General features: G+C 42.7%; 1 protein-coding gene across 2 annotated transcripts in view; it reads left to right on the top strand.

The window, feature by feature from the left end:
- nbeal1 (neurobeachin-like 1) overlaps positions 1-16496 on the top strand; it is a 176409-nt gene that overhangs the window by 21559 nt on the left and 138354 nt on the right. For both annotated transcript variants that reach the window (XM_060920052.1, XM_060920051.1), the window contains exon 2: positions 3611-4018. In XM_060920052.1, coding sequence (XP_060776035.1) covers positions 3968-4018 — 51 coding nt within the window. In that variant the 5' untranslated portion in view covers positions 3611-3967. The remainder of the gene's footprint in view (positions 1-3610; positions 4019-16496) is intronic.

The following is a 16496-nucleotide window of genomic DNA, read 5'->3' as shown; positions in this document are numbered from 1 at the left end:
GAAAGGCCCTCGCCGGCCACGGGGCTCGAACCCGGACCTTCTTGCTGTGAGGCGACAGCGCTAACCACTGCACCACCGTGCCACCCAGCAACCAACATAAACAGAGCTAAATGCAGTGCTTTATAATGAGTTTCCTGATTGATTAATACTCAGGAGGTTAATCAGTTCGGTATTGATATTGAGGAGCTGCAAAAAAAAAAAAGAAGCCATAGAACGTTTATGGAAAAAATTTTATTGATGTTTTAGTAATAATAAATTGAAAAACACGGAATAATTTTTATATTTGAGCTCAAAATGAAAAACAGGAATGGTAATACAGTTTATTTCTTCAAATCTCTAGTTTCAAAGAATAGAATAGAAAGCCTTTATTGTCATTATACAAGTACAATGAGATTTAAAGCTTCACCAGAAGAAGAGAGCGGCACTGTTCGAGCGATCTTGCTCCACTCCTTCATGCACGGCTGAGGAAATTTTATTTTTTTTGGAAATTCTCTCAGGAAGTATTTTAATGCTTTCAGTCATTCAAGTGGCTGTTGACGGTCCTGTAAATACCAAGTTGTTCTCGCAATACTTTCTGAAAAGTCTTCAGAGGCAGCTGAATATATTTTTTTTGTTTGTTTTTGGGTACAGTCCTGTGCAAAAGTCTTGGCACCCTAGTTTTTTTCCATACAAACTTTTGTCATAGATTTCTATTTTATGACTTCTACATTATCGAGTCGGTACAAAAACATTTTCGAGTCCAAACGTTCGTTTTCCAGCACAAAATGAAATGTTACAGGGGAAAAAAAGTTTGTATCTGAGCAGCATATTCCATAAGAGAGCACTTTTCTGATTAAAAAAGAAAGCATAATGAAGGCTGCTGGATTTTGGTGCAAAATGAAGACGCGAGTGTGACAGTCAAAGTGTCCAGAAGAACTGTGGCTGGTTCTGGAAGATGCTCAGTAAAACCGACAGCTCATTTCCGCATAAAACTGCACTCATTGTACCTGAGACTACCATCCATCCATCAAAATGTGTTATTTACCAGCTGGGAGGTCCGTATCGTGAAATACTGTGACTGAGGTCTTGAAAGTATTCGAGGCCGAGGTCACGGTATTTCACCATACGGACCAACCTTAAGCTGGTAAATAATATATTTTTCTTTCCCAAATTCTAACAGAAAACGAGAGCGCCCGAAAGGGAAAACCGAGCCGAGTCGCCATTTTGAATCCTCATTCACGGCTGTAATGCAAATTGCTTCCTCCTCAGTATACAAGTGCACTTCCATGGCAGGAAAAAAAACTACATTTTGCCGCTTATGTAGTCCCCTATTTATACAAAACTGAGTCATTCAGGATTCAGCCACGTTTTTGCTCGGCGTTAGCAACAGTTAGAGGTTTTTAGCTTTCTCCTGAAATGTTTTCTTTTATTTCTTCTTCCTCAGGGTAGTAAAACTCGCTTTCGCTGTGAACACTGTCGTTATCACTGTCCGTGCTGTAAAATTAATGCTATTCTCCTGAGAAATGCTGGCAAAAATTTATAAGATTTTTGATAATCTTATAAATAAATTTTATAAAAAAAAAGATAAATGTTGATAAATTCTACTGTTTGTTGTTGTGAACGAGTGGGTCACCAGAGGTCCGTAACCAGGGTCCATAAGTGGGGCCTGTACCGTAGGATACGGACCCGCTCGCCAGCCAATCAGAGCGCAGGATTTGATGGAAACCGCACCGCGAAAAAAAAATATATATTTTAAATGTATTTATTTTTAAGCAAGGGAATTTTGTCTCGCACCAAATATTGACTTTTTGTTTCATTTATTATGGATTACCGCTTCCTGTTTATTGTAATTTTTAATGTTGAAACATTTAATTTCATTATTTTTTTTTAAAGCCATTTTTGGTCTCCATCATTTCTTTACATGTGCACACGACTGTAAGACATTTTATGGCAATGTTTATGTAGACAATTGCCTCATTTCTGTTTTCAGCTTTGATTTGAGAAATCGGTGCTGTGAGAAAGCTTCCAGAACTCATAATTCCTACTTATATAAAAATAATCCCCGTCCAAAGGTGGGAATTGTGTTTGTCCCCCCCCCCCCCCCCCCCATGACATGATGACCTAGTTTAAGCAGATTTGTAATACTGACTAAAAATGTAATTTTTTTTTCATGCCTCCGCCACCGTAAGGTGCAGGAGGCATTATGTTTTCAGGCTGTCCGTCTGTCCGTGCGTCCGTCCGTCCCGGAACCTTGTGAACGCGATATCTCAAAGTAGGGATGTTCCGATCCGATCACGTGATCGGAAATCGGGCCCGATCACATGGTTTCAGACTCGATCGGAATCGGGCATTGCTTCCCGATCAGGGATCGGATATATATCTATATAATATATTCTCATTTTTAACACATCAATAGCTATGCGTTGGCACGGAGTGAGACCAGACCTCTTGTCTCAACACAGCAACATCAACGCGTGCGGCATGACATCACTTTGTAGCGGAGACGCTATTGGTTATTGGCTGCCTGTTGCCGGCAAAGTTGAACACGGAAGCAGTTCGAAGCGGAAAGCAAAGCATGAGATCATTTTTTTTTCATTGGATGACAAAAGAAACAGGCTCAAACCTGAAAGGGTAGAAATGCTTGTTTTCATCAAGAAAAACGTTCATTTCCTTAATTGAAATTACTGTACACCACTGTGAGATGCGTTCTTAAAAGCAAATTACCGGCACTGTGGCACTTTATTTTTTTTATTTGTATACATTCCTGCCAGGTATTTTAAGGTTATTTTTTTTTAATTTGTTATTTATTGTTCAAACTGCCTCACGTAAGTGCTCTGTTTGCTAACAGAGTTGTTGGATGTTAAAATAAGGTGTTAAATAAAAAATGAGGAACATTCTGGATCCGTTTCTTTCCTCGTCTTTATTTTTTATGGATTATAAGAAGTATCGGATCGGGACTCGGTATCGGCAGATACTCAAAATCAAATGATCGGTATCGGATCGGAGGCCAAAAAAACCTGATCGGGACATCCCTATCTCAAAGGCTAATGAAAGGAATTTCACCAAACTTTCACCATTTGTGTGCTTTGGGACAAATATGAACTGATTTAGATTTTGAGATCAAAAGGTCTAAGGTCAAGGTCACTGTGAGGTCAAATGTCTATCCGAAAACCTTGTGAACGCAATATCTCCAAGGCTGACACACGTAACTTCACCAGGTCAAGATTACTTTTTTTGGGGGGGCTTTTTTCACCTTTATTGGATAGGACAGTGTAGAGACAGGACATGAAACGAGCGGGAGAGAGAGACGGGGAGGGATCGGGAAATGACCTCGGGCCAGAATCGAGCCCGGGTCCCCGGATTTATGGTATGGCGCCTTAGCTACCTGAGCCACGACGCCCCAGGTCAAGATTACTGTGAGGTCAAATGTCCATCCCCAAATCACAACTTAATAAGGCGTGTAGTCTACCGGGCGGAGGCATCCCCATCGACTCCGTTGGCGTCGAGTTCTATCTAGTTTCCTTTGTGCTTGAATACACACACTGTCTTCCGTCATTTTAAATGTGTTTTTTATATATAATTATTCTGTGGAGCTGCTCACTAATTTCCAGCTGGCGTGTTTCATTTTCAGGTGAAGGAGAAGACAGACGCAGTCCAACTCATCCAGGACTCGTGACCTCCATCATCGCTCTCCATGGAGCAGTACGCTCCTGACAGCCTCACACACTCGACTCTGACACTCTGAGAGGATTTCCCCCGCTGCGTTGAATATTTCACTCGCATGCCACAGAGAGAAAGATAAAGAAAGAGAAAGGGAGAGAGATGGGCTGTTGATGCATAGCGGCCCTGTCTCCTGATCAAGCTCCCCTGAGACGTTCCCGCGGAGAGAGCGGATCGGACCATGTGGAAGCCACACTGCTGACTCCGGGTTAGCGTTTGAACGTTTGCGCCTGCATGCTGGCATCACTTTCACACACCAGCGTGCAGAATGGCATCCAACGAGAGACTGTACGAGGTCTGGATGTTGTACTGCAACAAGGTAAAGCGTGCATCTCTCCCAAAGTGTACTTTGAACCTTTTTTTTTTTTTTAAACAAACAGTAGTGACCATGTAATGCACTTCCATGCATTTAGAAAGCAGGCGATCCATTTGGAGATATAGTGTACATAGGGTGTACATAATTTTAGAAAAAGGAGGTTTTTACACCCTATCTAGTGGCCTTGGATCAATCTATTTCACAGCAACTATGATTTCATATCCTGGAATAAATAATAGCCATTTTGAATGTTGTTTTGGTACGGAAATAGATAAATGGTGACGAATTTGAATGACCTTAACGGAATATTCCGGATTAATATAAGCAGTAAATGGCTAGCTGCGGGCCCCCCCCCCCTTCCCCCCTCACACTTGGCTAGCTTGCTAGTTTAATTCAAACGCCTGGGACAGTTACTCATGAATACAGCATCAGTAAACTAGCTAGAGTTACAGTGGTGCTTGAAAGTTTGTGAACCCTTTAGAATTTTCGATATTTCTGCATAAATATGACCTAAAACATCATCAGATTTTCACACAAGTCCTAAAAGTAGATAAAGAGAACCCAGTTAAACAAATGAGACAAAAATATTATACTTGGTCATTTATTTATTGAGGAAAATTATCCAATATTACATATCTGTGAGTGGCAAAAGTATGTGAACCTCTAGGATTATCAGTTAATTTGAAGGTGAAATTAGAGTCAGGGGTTTTCAATCAATGGGATGACAATCAGGTGTGAGTGGGCACCCTGTTTTATTTAAAGAACAGGGATCTATCAAAGTCTGATCTTCACAACACATTTGTGGAAGTGTATCATGGCATGAACAAAGGAGATTTCTGAGGACCTCAGAAAAAGCGCTGTTGATGCTCATCAGGCTGGAAAAGGTTACAAAACCATCTCTAAAGAGTTTGGACTCCACCAATCCACAGTCAGACAGATTGTATACAAATGGAGGAAATTCAAGACCATTGTTACCCTCCTCAGGAGTGGTCGACCAACAAAGATCACTTCAAGAGCAAGGCGTGTAATAGTCGGCGAGGTCACAAAGGACCCCAGGGTAACTTCTAAGCAACTGAAGGCCTCTCTCACATTGGCTAATGTTAATGTTCATGAGTCCACCATCAAGAGAACACTGAACAACAATGATGTGCATGGCAGGGTTGCAAGGAGAAAGCCACTGCTCTCCAAAAAGAACATTTGCTGCTCGTCTGCAGTTTGCTAAAGATCACATGGACAAGCCAGAAGGCTATTGGAAAAATGTTTTGTGGACGGATGAGACCAAAATAGAACTTTTTGGTTTAAATGAGAAGGAGAAAGGAAAACACTGCATTCCAGCATAAGAACCTTATCCCATCTGTGAAACATGGTGGTGGTAGTATCATGGTTTGGGCCTGTTTTGCTGCATCTGGGCCAGGACGGCTTGCCATCATTGATGGAACAATGAATTCTGAATTATACCAGTGAATTCTAAAGGAAAATGTCAGGACAACTGTCCATGAGCTGAATCTCAAGAGAAGGTGGGTCATGCAGCAAGACAACGACCCTAAGCACACAAGTCGTTCTACCAAAGAATGATTAAAGAAGAATAAAGTTAATTCTTTGGAATGGCCAAGTCAAAGTCCTGACCTTAATCCAATGGAAATGTTGTGGAAGGACCTGAAGCGAGCAGTTCATGTGAGGAAACCCACCAACATCCCAGAGTTGAAGCTGTTCTGTATGGAGGAACGGGCTAAAATTCCTCCAAGCCGGTGTGCAGGACTGATCAACAGTTACCGCAAACGTTTAGTTGCAGTTATTGCTGCACAAGGGGGTCACACCAGATACTGAAAGCAAAGGTTCACATACTTTTGCCACTCACAGATATGTAATATTGGATCATTTCCCTCAATAAATAAATGACCAAGCATAATATTTTTTTGTCTCATTTGTTTAACTGGGTTCTCTTTATCTACTTTTAGGACTTGTGTGAAAATCTGATGATGTTTTGGGTCATATTTATGCAGAAATATAGAACATTCAAAAGGGTTCACAAACTTTGAAGCACCACTGTAGCTAAACGGCAGCAATCGGGGCACGTGTGGAGGTGCAGTGAAAAATTGGCGCTTTGTGGTATTTTTAACGTGTGTGAATGTGTCTATGTTTAATGTTGGTGCTTATCCTTCTCAGTGTGAAAAAGGTCCATAGAGATGAACACACAGTGGGCTGAATCCCAAATGGCTCGCGATTGGTCATATAGCGAGCACGTCGTGTTTCATATCGTCAAATTGATCATATAGTGTAGGTTTAGGGACGACTCTTACTACCCCATCTAGTGCACTTGGTGTATATAAGGAGTCGGTACTTGCTGTGAGTGCTGTTGGAAATATAGTGCACTCCTTTCGTACCCTTGCTTGTAGTCCACTTGGTCGAGTGTAGTGAGCTGGACGTGTGTGTTTGCTGCTTGTAAATCTCCAGCTCGGTTCATTGACCCTGTGGATGGTGTATACTCTCGGGAGGAGTTAAGGATTGACGTTTGTGCAGAAGTTTGTACACCCCTATGGTTTTTGAATGGAAATTCATAATGTTTTAGGTCAGAAGGAGTTCTGTTTAGATGTGGGGTTTTTTTTTTCGTTGTTGGGATGTGAACATTCAGTGTTTTTGATCATGTGATCGTGAAGGAGCGTGTGTGAAACATAAGAATATAATCCTAAATGCCTTGAGATGAAATGCGTTTCTGTGTCTTCTTTGTTCTGAGACGGGTTACACGCGCACTTAAGTTCTACACATGTAGATTTGCTCCTGTTCACTGCGTGGTTTGTCATATTTGTCTTGGATGGATGTGTCAAAGACGGGGTTTTTAAAAAGCGCTTTGACCACCGCCTTTAAACAGCAAACGTCAGGAATAGAAAATGCAAATTAAAATAAGAACTGGTGTGATTTTCTTTGCTGTCAAATGCAATACAAGTGGAGACGGCACCGATTCGATACCCAGGATCAGTCTCGGACCAATACGGGCAAAAAAGGGTTGATCTGACATTGGAGGGTAATTAAATGATTTGTATTTTTAAATACCTTGATTGTATTGTTAAATTTGCACGAGCAGTGCTGGTGCAAAGTGTTACTCTCGCTCAGGATCTTTCTACTTTCTTCTCCTTCTCCTAACGTTTTTTTTAGGATGCTATTTCTCCCTCAGTTTTCAACCAATCATTGCCACATTTCACATGAAGAATACCTCTGGGCTGAATTACATTGCTCTGACTTTTGGTGCTGATCTGGATCACAGAACCAGAATGATCCATGAAAATCACTTATAACTCTGTCAGTTTTCATGATTTTCAGTTAGGTGTTTTTATTTTATTTTTTTATTATTATTATTATTATTATTATCTCATCTCATTATCTGTAGCCGCTTTATCCTTCTACAGGGTCGCAGGCAAGCTGGAGCCTATCCCAGCTGACTACGGGCGAAAGGCGGGGTACACCCTGGACAAGTCGCCAGGTCATCACAGGGCTGACACATAGACACAGACAACCATTCACACTCACATTCACACCTACGGTCAATTTAGAGTCACCAGTTAACCTAACCTGCATGTCTTTGGACTGTGGGGGAAACCGGAGCACCCGGAGGAAACCCACGCGGACACGGGGAGAACATGCAAACTCCACACAGAAAGGCCCTTGCCGGCCCCAGGGCTCGAACCCAGGACCTTCTTGCTGTGAGACGACAGCGCTAACCACTACACCACCGTGCCGCCTTATTATTATTATTATTATTATTATTATTACAGTAAATCCTCTAATACTGGCCTGTATTCCATTACTGGCCGGGACTCTAATATTGGCCGGTCTCAATGTCGGAGGAGGTAAATAATGGCCGGACTCTAATACAGGCCGGGGCTATAACCAACGATGTTTCTGAGATCATAGTGGCCTTACACAATCGTTCCGATCTGAAAGACAATTGTGATCAGTGGCGCCGCCAGGCGTATGGCCGTACGCACTAGGCGTACCTTGGGGAGAGAGATTTTTTTTTTAAATTATAATTGTTACCTGAATGCTTTGGCAATGCAACATAATTTGAGAAAGAGAGAGAGAGAGAGAGAGAGACGTGTGTGTGCCGGCGCATTTGTGTGCTTCAGGAGTGGGCGGGGTGTGCGTGACCAAGAAAGCTCATTGGTCAGTGCAGATATACTTTTCTTGCACCACTGAGATTCTCTCCAGTTTTGAGAAACGGAGACAGACAATCGTCAGTAGTCAGAGCTTGTGCGAGAATTTATTGAGAAGCGAGTCAAAAATGAGTAAACGAACCCTGAAACAAACGAGCTTGTTTCAGACTTTTACGAAAAAGTCCAAAAGCAGTGATCCAGGGGTGTCATCTGCTTGCCAGTCCCCTCCAGTATCAGCTAGTAACACGGCACCGGCAGCTTCCACTCCTCCGCAACCTAGCAGCAGTACGCTGCAGCTGGATGCGAGCTCAGTTCCTTTGAGGGAATTGCCTTCATCTACCTCTGAGTTTGAAACTAGCCATACAGCCAGTGAATTTCATATAAGAACACCTACATCTCCCCATGTCCCTTACGATCAGAAGTAGATGGTTGCTCCACCTTGCTGACAAATGAGCCATCAGATAGCTTTACTAATGAGCCACGAGTCAGCCCGCTATCACTGACATCAGATTTATCAGACATAGGTAAACTTCAACCAGATGCCTTAAAATGTGCACCGGACTCTGTAAAGCTCAATGTCCTACAGAACCGCTTCAAACCAGACAGAGGGTGGGTGGCTCCTTCTACTCTGATTTTCGGTAAACTCAGAAAAATACCCGAGGAGTTTTTCAGCGAGTCTATGTACCCCACGTTGCGCTACAGTGTGTGTCAGAGTCGTGCGTGCGGTAGTGCTGAGCAAGTTCACTAGATTCTAATCGAGGCTATAAAGAGTTTATTGTTTATTGTCGTGTGTCCCCGGCCTATATTAGAGGATTTACGGTAGTTCACATATGTTGTTCAAATATCAGCCTGTGTTCATGGAAGGCTAATAAATGAACCTATTTTATAGGTTCAAATAGACACAAAATCTCGTTTTTATTCATTCCACTGGTAGTCTGTTTTGCTCAAATAGAAATAGAGGCCTGCCTCTAATTCTGGCCTCCTTCCAATAATGGCCTGGACCAAGATGCACTTGAGTGAAATAAAGGCCCCGGCCTATATTAGAGGATTTACGGTATTTAAATTTTGTTCAGGACGCAAGTTGTCCTCACTAAGCGTCATTCTCTATCTCTTACCGTTCCGGATCTATAGGTTGCAGTGAACAGACATCCCGCTTTGTAACAGCTAGCGCAAATTACTGTGACTTTAGTTCCAATCTCTATCTAGTGTTAGGATTGCTTTTCCTATATTTATATTTTTTATTATATGTGCCATATATATGAAAGAGTTTAATTAAATAAAAAAACAAAAACTGTGGTTTTATGCATGTAATATTTAAGCTATGCATTTTTCCTGTTTTTTTTTTTCCCATTGGACTTTTTACAAAAAATATAATTTCAAGCTTGATTTTTTAAATTTTTTTTTATTAAAAGAAAAACATAGAACAGGTATCGATATCAGCTGATACTCATGCTTTCGGTATTAGTATTGCTGTCGGAAAAGAAAAAGCGGTATCGTAATTACAACGTAACATATAAAAGCAAAATGAAAAAGATATTAAAAATAAAAGACTATTTAGTCTTTTGTGCACAAATAGTATAAAATTAACAATATGGCTTCCACATTGATTAATTCAGCAGCTTATGGAGAGCACTTGATCCAGCACAAGTCAAAATACAGCCATTTATTTTAGGGGATGCAAACTTTTGCACTCGTGTAGTGTCTGGGCTATTAATTCACACAAGATTATTGAGATAAGGAGCAGTTGATGGGGTTTTGGCTCGGTCTTTATTTTGAGGAACTGGAGAAACTAGAGATTGTTTTGTCTCTCTCTCTCTCTCTCTCTCTCTCTCTCTGTGTGTGTGTGTGTGTGTGTGTGTGTGTGTGTGTGTGTGTGTGTGTGTGTGTGAGAGAGAGACAGAGTTTGTTCTTCATGCAGTGGATGAGTTAGTGAGGTTGCTCTCAGCGTTACAGAATGAAGCTTGTAGACACCTTGACTGTACTGAGCGACCGAACGTTCCTGCACTAAACTATGGAACAGAATGGGCGGAGCTTGTAGCAGTTAACTTACAGAGCTGATATTTCTATTAACGAGCTGTACGTTAAAATCGAAAATGCTCTGCTCGTGCGATAACCTCAGGTAGCACTGAGTGCAGTCTGACCTGCATTTTTAACATCATTTCAATGGCTTTGTGTTGAATGTAGAGAACTATGTGGGGTGTAGGGTCCACTCTGTAATACCCTTAGTAGGAGTAGAATCCCAAATGGCTTTGTGTTGAATGTAGAGAACTATGTAGGGTGTAGGGTCCACTCTGTAATGCCCTTAGTAGGAGTAGAATCCTAAATGGCTTTGTGCTGAATGTAGAGAACTATGTAGGGTGTAGGGTCCACTCTGTAATGCCCTTAGTAGGAGTAGAATCCTAAATGGCTTTGTGTTGAATGTAGAGAACTATGTGGGGTGTAGGGTCCACTCTGTAATGCCCTTAGTAGGAGTAGAATCCTAAATGGCTTTGTGTTGAATGTAGAGAACTATGTAGGGTGTAGGGTCCACTCTGTAATGCCCTTAGTAGGAGTAGAATCCTAAATGGCTTTGTGTTGAATGTAGAGAACTATGTAGGGTGTAGGGTCCACTCTGTAATGCCCTTAGTAGGAGTAGAATCCTAAATGGCTTTGTGTTGAATGTAGAGAACTATGTAGGGTGTAGGGTCCACTCTGTAATGCCCTTAGTAGGAGTAGAATCCTAAATGGCTTTGTGTTGAATGTAGAGAACTATGTGGGGTGTAGGGTCCACTCTGTAATGCCCTTAGTAGGAGTAGAATCCTAAATGGCTTTGTGTTGAATGTAGAGAACTATGTAGGGTGTAGGGTCCACTCTGTAATGCCCTTAGTAGGAGTAGAATCCTAAATGGCTTTGTGTTGAATGTAGAGAACTATGTAGGGTGTAGGGTCCACTCTGTAATGCCCTTAGTAGGAGTAGAATCCTAAATGGCTTTGTGTTGAATGTAGAGAACTATGTAGGGTGTAGGGTCCACTCTGTAATACCCTTAGTAGGAGTAGAATCCTAAATGGCTTTGTGTTGAATGTAGAGAACTATGTGGGGTGTAGGGTCCACTCTGTAATGCCCTTAGTAGGAGTAGAATCCTAAATGGCTTTGTGTTGAATGTAGAGAACTATGTGGGGTGTAGGGTCCACTCTGTAATGCCCTTAGTAGGAGTAGAATCCTAAATGGCTTTGTGTTGAATGTAGAGAACTATGTAGGGTGTAGGGTCCACTCTGTAATACCCTTATGGCCCTTTTCCACTACCCTTTTTCAGCTCACTTCAGCTCGCTTCAGCTCACTTCAGCCCGACACGGCTCGCGTTTCGACTACCAAAAACCAGCATGACTCAGCTCGTTTCAGCCCTGCTTAGCCCCTAAAACTCGCACTGTTTTGGAGTGGGGCTGAAGCGAGCCAAGCCGTGCCGAGTGAGGCTGGGGGTGTGAGCAGACACTCCCCTGTGCACTGATTGGTGAGGAGGAGTGTCCTCACATGCCCACACACGCCCCGCGAGCGCGCTGGGATCTGTAAACACCGCAAACCCGGAAGGAGAAGAATTACGAATTACGAGAATTTCTGAAGCCTTATGCGCCTCGCCTCATCTATACGCTCTTGCCAGTATCTGTCCGCGTTGTCGGTGACAACAAGCCACAGCACCAAGACCAGCCACACTAACGACTCCATGTCCTCCATGTTTATTGTTTACTCTCCGGGTCGTGAGACGACCGCTTAAAAGATCACTGATGTCACTGTTTGCGCTGCTTTACGACATCACCTGACGTCCACCCACTTTCGCTAACTCCACCCAATGTGTCCACCCACTTCCAGCCAGCACGGTTCAGCGCGGTTGTAGTCGAAATGCAACTCCAACAGCCCCGCTCAGCCCGACTCAGCACGGCACGGCTCAGCCCGACTCAGCCGCGTTTGTAGTGGAAAAGCGGCATTAGTAGGAGTAGAATCCTAAATGGCTTTGTGTTGAATGTAGAGAACTATGTAGGGTGTAGGGTCCACTCTGTAATACCCTTAGTAGGAGTAGAATCCTAAATGGCTTTGTGTTGAATGTAGAGAACTATGTAGGGTGTAGGGTCCACTCTGTAATACCCTTAGTAGGAGTAGAATCCCAAATGGCTTTGTGCTGAATGTAGAGAACTATGTAGGGTGTAGGGTCCACTCTGTAATACCCTTAGTAGGAGTAGAATCCTAAATGGCTTTGTGTTGAATGTAGAGAACTATGTAGGGTGTAGGGTCCACTCTGTAATACCCTTAGTAGGAGTAGAATCCTAAATGGCTTTGTGTTGAATGTAGAGAACTATGTAGGGTGTAGGGTCCACTCTGTAATACCCTTAGTAGGAGTAGAATCCTAAATGGCTTTGTGTTGAATGTAGAGAACTATGTAGGGTGTAGGGTCCACTCTGTAATACCCTTAGTAGGAGTAGAATCCTAAATGGCTTTGTGTTGAATGTAGAGAACTATGTAGGGTGTAGGGTCCACTCTGTAATACCCTTAGTAGGAGTAGAATCCTAAATGGCTTTGTGTTGAATGTAGAGAACTATGTAGGGTGTAGGGTCCACTCTGTAATACCCTTAGTAGGAGTAGAATCCTAAATGGCTTTGTGTTGAATGTAGAGAACTATGTAGGGTGTAGGGTCCACTCTGTAATACCCTTAGTAGGAGTAGAATCCTAAATGGCTTTGTGTTGAATGTAGAGAACTATGTAGGGTGTAGGGTCCACTCTGTAATACCCTTAGTAGGAGTAGAATCCTAAATGGCTTTGTGTTGAATGTAGAGAACTATGTAGGGTGTAGGGTCCACTCTGTAATACCCTTAGTAGGAGTAGAATCCTAAATGGCTTTGTGTTGAATGTAGAGAACTATGTAGGGTGTAGGGTCCACTCTGTAATACCCTTAGTAGGAGTAGAATCCTAAATGGCTTTGTGTTGAATGTAGAGAACTATGTAGGGTGTAGGGTCCACTCTGTAATACCCTTAGTAGGAGTAGAATCCCAAATGGCTTTGTGTTGAATGTAGAGAACTATGTAGGGTGTAGGGTCCACTCTGTAATACCCTTAGTAGGAGTAGAATCCTAAATGGCTTTGTGTTGAATGTAGAGAACTATGTAGGGTGTAGGGTCCACTCTGTAATACCCTTAGTAGGAGTAGAATCCCAAATGGCTTTGTGTTGAATGTAGAGAACTATATAGGGTGTAGGGTCCACTATGTAATTCCCTTAGTAGAATCCTAAATGGCTTTGGGTTGAATATAGAGAACTATGTAGGGTGTGGGGTCCACTGTGTAATGCGCTTCATTGGAGCTGAATCCATTATGTAATACCCTTAGTAGGAGTTGGGTCCTAAATGGCTTTGGGTTGGTTGTAGAGCACTGTGTAGGGTCCACTGTGTAATACCCTTCATTGGAGCTGAATCCCAAAGGGCTTTGTGTTGGATATGGAGCACTATGTAGTGTGTAGGGTCTATGATTTAATATCCTTAGTAGGAGTGGAATGCCATATGGCTTTGGGTTGGATGGAGAGCACTATGTAGGGTGTAGGGTCCATTGTATAATACCCTTCATTTGACCTGAATCCCAAAGGGCTTTGTGTTGGATTTTAGAGCACTATGTAGGGTGTAGGGTCTATGATTTCATATCCTTAGTAGGAGTGAAATGCCAAATGTCTTTGGGTTGGATGGAGAGCACTGTGTGGGGTCCACTGTATAATACCCTTAGTAGGAGCAGAATCCCAAATGGTTGTTTTTTTTCTTGGATGTAGGGTGTAGGGTCCACTGTTTAATACCCTTCATTGAAGCTAAATCCCAAATGGATGTGTAGATTTTAGAGCTCTGTGTAGGGTCCATTGTATAATACTCTTAGTAGGAGCAGAATCCCAAAGGGCTTTGGGTTGGATGGAGAGCATTATGTAGGGTGTAGTGTACCCTTGGTATGAGAAGAATCCCAAATGACTTTGTGATGGGTGTAGAGCACTATGTAGGGTGCACTGTTTAATACCCTTAGTCGGAGTGGAATCCCAAAACTCTGTGTTGGATGTAGGGGGTAGGGGTACACTGTTTAATACCCTTCACTGGAGCTGAATCCATGGTGTTGGAGTGCTATGAAGGGTGTAGAGTCCACTATGTAATACCCTTCGTAGGAGTAGAATCCCAAATGGCTTTGTGTTGGATGTAGGGGGTAGGGGTACACTGTTTAATACCCTTCACTGGAGCCGAATCCATCGTGTTGGAGTGCTATGAAGGGTGTAGAGTCCACTATGTAATACCCTTAGTAGGAGTAGAATCCTAAATGGCTTTGTGTTGAATGTAGAGAACTATGTAGGGTGTAGGGTCCACTCTGTAATACCCTTAGTAGGAGTAGAATCCTAAATGGCTTTGTGTTGAATGTAGAGAACTATGTAGGGTGTAGGGTCCATTCTGTAATACCCTTAGTAGGAGCAGAATCCTAAATGGCTTTGTGTTGAAATGTAGAGAACTATGTAGGGTGTAGGGTCCACTCTGTAATACCCTTAGTAGGAGTAGAATCCCAAATGGCTTTGTGTTGGATGTAGAGGGTAGGGGTACACTGTTTAATACCCTTCACTGGAGCCGAATCCATCGTGTTGGAGTACTATGAAGGGTGTAGAATCCACTATGTAATACCCTTCGTAGGAGTAGAATCCCAAATGGCTTTGTGTTGGATTTTAGAGCACTATGTAGGGTGTAGGGTCCACTGTATCAAAGTTGTCAGTGGTGTTATGTGAACCAGTTACCTTTACCCATGGAACAACTCCTTGTGAATTATGAACACAAATATGACTCGTACCACCAGTAAAAGTGACTCAGTTAGTTTGTAAATGACTCCTCGGTTCAATCAACGGTTCCGTCCACCATCTTCGTCGAAACTGTCATGGAATTATGGGACGTCCTGTACATCTGAGGACGCCTTCAGTTCAAATGCTGAGTCTGAAGCTTTGAATCGTATCGGGTTGGATTCCCTCTGCTGCTGTGGCACGGTCTCTGCAGGATTGTGTTGTGGTGATGATGATGATGATGATGAGATGATGACTGGTTCACCCCATATCATCCACGTCAACACAAATGGACTTGGCTCTGTTCGTATCAGATCCGTTTTGGGTATTGTCCGATATCACAGCTTTGATATTTTAGTTATGGATTGAAAAATTTCCAAAAATGGGATTGGCACAGGCTTTATATCTTGGAAACCTGCTGCTGTGAACACAAGTACAGCGTCTGGATTCTTGACCCTTGTGTCTCGTGGTGTTTTTTTACCTTTTGTACTTGAATTGAATCATGACTCAACCTTGAATGCGTGAAAGGTCATAAACATAATACTCACATAATACTCCCCTTCAAGGAGAGTTTAATATTTAATTTATCAGCTTGCTGGAGTCTGGCAGGAAACACACTGAACACGGGTATGGTGTGTGTTCTAGTCTTCTATGCGCACACTTAAAAAAAAAAGTCCCTATTTTATAATCGCTTCTGAGCCGTTTAATGACGTGCCACAGTATTTGACTGACTTGCACGACAGACTGTAGCGTTCGAGATGCAACACACCCTCACGGAATCTTAACAAAGAAGGGTTATGAAGTTGGTAAAACACCTCTGAAAAGCACCAGGCACATAAACACCACTTTGGGAGATATCAACCGACTCCGAGCGATGCTTAAACACACAGCCAATAATATGAGCTGCTACTGGAGATTAAGATGTCTGCATCCAGAGGCGGGATATACAGGATTGTGTCAAGTCTTAGTCGCATAAATAATGAAATTAAATGTTTCTACATTAAAAAAAAATACTAAACTAATAAATGAAGCAAAGTCAGTGTTGTAGTCGAGTCACTAAACCTCGAGTCCAAGTCCAGTCCAGAGCATTCAAGTTCGAGCCAAGTCGTTCAAGAAAATTTCGAGTCGAGTCCATTATTGATCCGAGTCGAATCTGAGAACAAGACTCAATCCGCACCATGTGACGGTGGCTGTTGCTGCCTTTACGTGAAAGCGTCTCTGCTACTGTGTCGGACTAACGTTCCTGCTCGACTGCCCCGTTTTAGTTAACAGGCTACAGATAAAAAGCTTGTTCATCGCTCAGCAAGCCCCGCCCACTATCAACAGGGCAAATAACACGAGAGAGGGTTAACACTAGCTAGTTCATCGCTCAGCAAGCAAGCCCCGCCCACTCTCAACAGAGCAATGAACATAGCGTGTCGCTTCCTTCTCTGGGTGGAGTCTCGCCAAATGACGATTGAAGTTCGAGGTCGTCCCTGCCGTCTCCTCGATAGTTTTACATATAGAACACACAGCAGTGCGTGTTT

Source organism: Neoarius graeffei, chromosome 4, assembly GCF_027579695.1.
Source record: "Neoarius graeffei isolate fNeoGra1 chromosome 4, fNeoGra1.pri, whole genome shotgun sequence".
NCBI lineage: Eukaryota > Metazoa > Chordata > Actinopteri > Siluriformes > Ariidae > Neoarius > Neoarius graeffei.
Note: the sequence above shows the minus strand (reverse complement) of the source record. Positions and strands in the feature narration are given on the sequence as shown.